Source organism: Labeo rohita, chromosome 17 (genome assembly GCF_022985175.1).
Source record: "Labeo rohita strain BAU-BD-2019 chromosome 17, IGBB_LRoh.1.0, whole genome shotgun sequence".
Taxonomy (NCBI): Eukaryota; Metazoa; Chordata; class Actinopteri; order Cypriniformes; family Cyprinidae; genus Labeo; species Labeo rohita.
The window spans coordinates 23946915-23953770 of NC_066885.1; the positions used below are offsets into that span (position 1 = coordinate 23946915).

General features: G+C 40.0%; 1 protein-coding gene across 1 annotated transcript; it reads left to right on the forward strand.

Moving 5' to 3' along the window:
• The first annotated feature begins 300 nt into the window (after nt 1–300).
• Nucleotides 301–4151, forward strand: htr1b (5-hydroxytryptamine (serotonin) receptor 1B). Its single transcript, XM_051133477.1, has one exon. The coding sequence runs from the start codon at nt 681–683 to the stop codon at nt 1833–1835; it is 1155 nt and encodes a 384-aa protein (XP_050989434.1). The 5' UTR covers nt 301–680; the 3' UTR covers nt 1836–4151.
• Nucleotides 4152–6856: the final 2705 nt, after the last annotated feature.

Genomic DNA, 6856 nt, shown 5'->3' on the forward strand with positions numbered 1-6856 from the left:
AAACACAAGAGAGGACAAAATGGCACATGTATGTTTTTTTTTTTTTTTTTTTTTTTTTTTTTTTTTTTTTTTTTTTTTTTTTTGCAACTTGTATTTTGTACCGATTTTAACAAACTAAATTAAAAGATAAATAAATACAAAAATAACAGTTGAAGGGGTTGGAACAAGGTGAGGGTGCGTTTACTTTTTGATGAATTAAAAGGGTGATGAAAAGGTAAGGAGGCACTAAGACCCAGAGGACAGCATCCTCTCGCAAACTAGAAGATCATGCTTATCAAAGCTGCAACTTTTGCATCAGAGCCCTATAAAAAGCAAGAACCCTGCGACCGCCTATCAGTGAAACCTATGAAAAATTGCCGCTGCTTGCGGGCAAAGTATCTGCCTTTTAAAGATGACTCGTTTGTGGACGTGAAGCAAGAGGAGCACGAAAGAAGGATGCAGGGATGTTCTCACACAACTTCTGGGATGCTTTATATTGTGCAATTTTGCAACTGGTATGCCCGCGGCTGATTTTTATTTTTCTTAGAGAGCGAAGTTTGAGAATTAGAATGAAGCACAAAGACATTTTTGCATGTTGCCATACGAAAACATCCACGAACGTTTGTCTGCACCTGATGCTGGAGCTGACCGAAATCATGAAGCGCAGAAAATACTGCTTTATTTTCAAAATATGAAAACGTATGTCTGCTGGGATGGAGCGCAGCGGTCATTTCAAACCAACACCTGGCCATTTCGAGGTTTTGAACAGCTCGACCAGCACCAATGTGACTTTAACGCCTAAAACGGACGAAAAACAAGAAAGTTTCGCGTTCCAAGTCACCTTAGCATCCGTTCTTGGTCTCATCACTCTTGCAACGATATTAAGCAATGCGTTTGTCATCGCCACCATTTCCCAATCCAGAAAGCTCCAGACACCGGCGAACTTCTTGATCGCGTCCCTGGCCGTCACGGACCTTCTGGTGTCTGTGCTCGTGATGCCCATTTGCGTGCTTTACACGGTTACTCACGTGTGGACGCTCGGGCAGGTTATCTGCGACATCTGGCTGTCCTCAGATATTACCTGTTGCACCGCGTCCATCCTTCACCTCTGCGTAATCGCCTTGGATCGATACTGGGCTATAACGGACGCGGTCGAGTATGCCAAGAAACGCACCCAAGCGCGCGCCGCGGGGATGGTGGCGACCGCCTGGATCATCGCCATCTCCATCTCCCTGCCGCCTTTCTTCTGGCGACAGGTGAAGGCAGGGGAGCTCACCACCTGCTCGGTCAACACGGACCACATCTTCTACACCATCTACTCCACTTTCGGAGCTTTCTACATCCCCACGCTGCTGCTCATCGCCCTGTACGGGCGGATTTACGTGGAGGCGCGGAAGCGCATTTTGAAGCAGTCGCCCAAAAAAGCGGGGAAAAGACTCACTTCTGCACATCTGAGCACTAATTCTCCCGCTTCGGTGGCTTCGACTTCTCCTTTGCATTGTGGAAGGCAAGACCTGTGCTCGGACAGCGGGTCTCTGGGCAGTGACAATCAAATTAGAGTAACTGTGTCCGATTCACTTCTGGAGAAAAAGAGAATCTCGGCTGCGCGGGAGAGGAAAGCCACCAAAACCCTGGGCGTTATTTTAGGAGCCTATATTGTGTGCTGGCTGCCGTTTTTCATCTACACACTGCTGGTTCCCCTTTGTCCATCCTGCTTTTACGTAGAACTCTTTGACTTTTTCAACTGGCTTGGCTATATCAACTCACTAATCAATCCAATAATATACACCATGTCGAATGACGACTTTAAAAAAGCTTTTCACAAACTCATCAGCTTTAGATGTTGCAGACGATAGTGCAATAGATAAATAAGTAAGGAATAATGGTCAGTCAGTCGGTCAATATCACTCCACTGTTGAATGCTCCATTCTGATTGGCTGACAGACATTCTAAGGTGTTGATTGTTGTTCTGCACCTGCAGGGATTTGAAGCAGTTCCAGTTCATTACAACCACATATTATTATTTCAGGGCTTTTTTTCAGCATACCAAACAAATACACGGCCAATCAGATAAAAGACAGACAACGGGATCAAAATGACAAATTATTTAGATTTTGTCTAAACTAATTAATCTAATAGCCTCGCTGTTTGTAATTATGCTGCTGCCTATTAACATTGCCGAGAGCTGCAGCAGACGCAGGTAATCACAGGCGCGCTCCCGCCCTCTTGCTTTTTCTGTCACACACACACAACCTTGGTTACTTCAATAACTGCTTAGAAACAGCCCAAGGCTTGGTTACTAGTTCAAAAAGCGACACTTTCGAATTAACAACGATGGTTTCAAAGAAAGAACAAATGAAAAAATTAGTGTTTTAGGAATGAAAACCTGAAAAATGTGCTGAGGTAACAGCAGCCATTGTGTAACTCAAGCAATTAACATTCACGTCATGGCGTATTATGTGGGAACATGTGACTGCACATCATACATGGTTACTTATCAAATTAATAATATATATATATAATATCAACATCAATTCTTGGCGAAATGATGGCCAATCTTTTTCATATCAGTGACGTTATGTTGACGGATGGTAATGACTGTCTGACTGCACATTATGTAACATGACTGCTTAAAAAAATAAAAACATCAATAAATAAATGAGTAAGTAAATGGACATGAAATAATTATTGAGTTGATAATTTATTAGTTACTAGTAGAGATGACCAAGATCAATCAAAATCAAAAATCAAAATCCCAGACAGCAGTGTAATAAACTCTGTTATGTGGGCCTCGTCTGACATGGTAAGCATAGGCTACTTTTTCAAAACTGAGCAGAATGTATGACTTTGGATTTCGTAATAGTGCTATGACAGCTTGTGGTCAACCAGTCGCTAATTAATAATGCAAAATTGTGTAAAAAGCTTCATTGTCTTTATAAAATGTGCAATTAAATTGCTCTTCTGTGATCACTGCGTATAGATGCTGATTGATCCTAAACTTAATAAATAAGTTGGGTAATCCATTTGCTTGTGCTCACATCCAGTACATCTTTCTTCCTGTCTTACGGTGCGAGTATGTATATGTGTCTTACAGCAGTGCATGCTTATGCTTGAGTAATGAAAAGAGACCTTTTCTGATGATAAGTTCTTGAACCTAAATCTATTGCTGTGGCTCTCCATGTCCAAGCTCCCAAAAATGTGGGTGTTTTGATGAGAAGTCCTTGTTTGAGAACAAGAGTTCAAGTGCCTCAGAGTTAAACTGACCAATCTGAGGCCCTAAATATTTAGATGTGAATTGATACCTACTTCTAACCCAAACTGTGCTCTATACACTCATAAGTCATATTATCTGTCACTTGGCAGTATGAGAGATCACTGAGTAACTGAGAATGACACGTCTACCGCAGGAGGTGAGTAATACGTCAAGAAGACGCACCAGAAAAGGGCTGAGGGGGAGATATCGACCTATCAAGCCCATATGGAGGTGACAGGGAAGGATCACCGCAAAGCCGCAGCGTAGCGCGAAAAGGCACCTTTGATATTTCCCACAATTCTGCTTTTCAACAATGAGCCTGTTTCCTTCAACCCTGTCTTTCCATGTGTAGTCATGGTGGATATTGATTTAGTTATCACGCCTCAAAACCTCCTACAGCAGCCAGTGAAACTGGGGACATTTTTAAGCAGGGGGCCAACGGACTAGAAACTGACATGAAAATCATCATGAAAATGAAAATCATGCTGGTATTTTTGCTTTTTGGACATCCACAGCACAGATGCTTTTAATGGCTACGAATCTGATGTGAAGTGAGTTTTAAAGACCTAATTTTATACTATTACAGCTTGAATGCTTAACGCCATGCAAACACCCGCAATAAGTGTAAGCTGTCCTGTCAGAACCGCTTAACAGTGAATCACAAATTAGCTCTCAGAAAGCAACGGTGCTGGGAAAGCAACCAACATGATGGCATAAATGTGTTTTTTTCCTAACCGTATTGGTCTTTTTGGAGTATGCTGATTAAAATGTCTTTTATCATGAGTAGTATTAGTACAAAATGATTCGGACAGGCTCGGAGGAGCTGTTAATGATTTGTTTGTGGGTTTAATTAATTTGAATTTAATCTCTTGTCTTTGCCATTTATCTTTTCTTCTAAACCCATTAAAAGTAAAAGAGATTTAATACTATGCAAAATAAATCTTGCATTTCTGTCATAAGCCGTTGTTGTTACTGTTTTTTGTTGTTTTATTTTAACATAATGAAAATTAAAATATTTGCTTAAAGCACGACTTGTATCAAATAAAGTTCTTTTTTCCCCTCCTAACCCTTAATGTCCTCTGTGGATGGAACATTAATCATGAGCAAACAGAGAAGCACTCATTTGCAGGCATATGATTACCACTTGTCTTTGATAACATATGACCTTGATATAATCAACATACAAATCACTCAGGGATATATTGCACACATGGCCTGCATATACAGTATGCCTGAACATGCAGTCATGCTAAAATCCATGCGGTATTACTGCAAACACTCATTAATCTTTGAACTTATGTTTTCAGATTTGCTGGACATTAACCTTCATCGTGTTCACATTCTAAAGGCTTCATTTATGGGAGATACTCTTCCTCATCTGCTATTAAACACCAACCGTTCCTTCGCAACTGAAAACACGTCAATCTGCTTCGCAATTACACTTTACCTAAAATGTGTTAAATGGACCATATGTATCTTTGTAATGATGTTAATATGTTTTCTCAGATATTGTTCAAATGAGTCAAATCTGATTTCCGGGTTTCTTAACGTTCTGTCACTGGTAACACACAGTTAAAGGGATAGTTCACCCAAAAATGAAAAATCTGTCATTATTAACTCACCCTCCTGTCGTTCCAAACCCGTAAGACCTTCGTTCATCTTCAGAACACAAATTAAGATATTTTTGATGAAATCCCAGAGCTTTCTGACCCTACATAGACAGCGACTGACATATTCAAAGCCTAGAAAGGTAGTAAGGACATAGTTAAAATAGTGCATGTGACATCAGTGGTTCAACCATAATTTTATGAATGTGTTGGAATTTCTTTCTTTCTTGAAATACTAAAGGAGAAGTTTTGCAGAATGTCCTGGTTGCTCTTTTTCATACAGTTATAACAGTTATGGATAATCAACTATCCAAAACAACCAAAAAATGGACAATAAAATATATCGATACGACTCTTACACTAAATTCCAAATTATCTAAAGCCCTGCAGTAGCTTTGTGATATAGCTGGCCTGAATATTTAGATAGAAATGACTTAAAATCTCATTCACATTTACACCAGTTTTGAATGACGCCAAACCATAAATGTCGCACAAAACCTCCATACACAATGCCTTGCGAAAGTATTCATACCCCCTTATTTATTTATTTATTTATTTATCAAATTTTATGTTGCAGCCTTATGCTAAACTGCTTTAAATAACTTTTTTTCTGCATCAATCTACACTCCATACATGGCAATGACAAAGCAAAAAACTGATTTGTGACAACTTAGCAAATCTGTTAAAATGAAAAAACTGAAACAATTACATTGCATTAGTATTCATACCCTTAATGGGGCACCTAGTTGAAGCACTTTTACAGCCTTTTTGGGTATGACACGACAAGCTTTGCACATCTGCATTTGGCAAATATCTGCCATTCTTCTCCTCACCTCTTCACCTCCCAAGCTCTGTCAGCTTGGATGTGGGCAGACGCACATTTTCAGGTTTCTCCAGAAATGTTTGATTGGGTTCAAGCCCATGCTGTGGCTCAGCCACTCAATGACATTCATAGAGTTGTCTATAACCCACTCTTGCCGTGTGCCTAGCGTCATTGTCCTGTTGGAAGGTAAACCTTATGCCCAGTCTGAGGTTTTGAATGATTTGCACTGGGTTTTCACTAATGCTATCTCTATATTTTGCCGTGTTGAGCTTTCCTTCTACTCTGATGAGCCCCTTAGTCCCTGCAACTGAAAAACAGCCCCACATCATGAGGCTGCTACCAGTATACTTTACTGTTGAGATGGTACTCTTAAGGTGATGAGCAGTGTCTGGTTTCCTTCAAACATGATGCTTGGAACTGAGGTTCATCAGACCAGAGAATCTTGTTTTTCACAGTCTGAGAGTTCTTTAGGTGTTTTGTTGCAAATTCCAGATGGGTTTTTATGTGTCTTCACTGGGGAGAGGATTGAGTTTGGCCACACCACCATAAAGACTGGATTGGTGGAGTGTTGCAGCGATGTTTGTCCTTCTGTAAGTTTCTCCTATCTGCATATATGATCATGGAACTCAACTAGAGTGACCATCAGCTTCTTGGTCACCACTCTGACCAAGGCCCTTCCCCATCAATTGCTTAGGTTGCAGTTCAGTGCAGCAGAAATGCAATGATGCAATCCTGTCTCTGAGCTCTACAGGCAGTTCTTCTGACCTCAAGGCTTGAATTTTGATCTGGTATGAATTTTCATCTGTTAGACATTTTATTGACAGGTGTGTGCCTTTCCAAATCATACTCATTCAAATAAATTTGCCACAGGTTAACTCCACTCCAAATGTAGTAACATCTACAAGCAATTTGAATGCTCCTGAGCTAAATTCCAAGCATTTCAGAAAAGGGTATGAATACTTATGCAATGGAACCATTTTTTAATTTGTAATAAATTTGCAAAGTTGTTACAAACATGTTTTGTGCTTTGTCATTACAGTGTATGAAGTGTAGATTAATGTGGAAAGAAATGTGAAAAAATGGGTATGAATACTTTCGCAAGGCACTGTAGCTTGAAAAGATTATATTTTTAGAGACAAGAATAAATGACAACAGAAGTGTCATTTTTGGGTGAACTCATATCACTCTCCACAT

Coding starts and splice junctions, on each gene's coding strand:
- htr1b (XM_051133477.1), top strand. CDS start 681: ATGTCTGCTGGGATGGAGCGCAGCGGTCATTTCAAACCAACACCTGGC.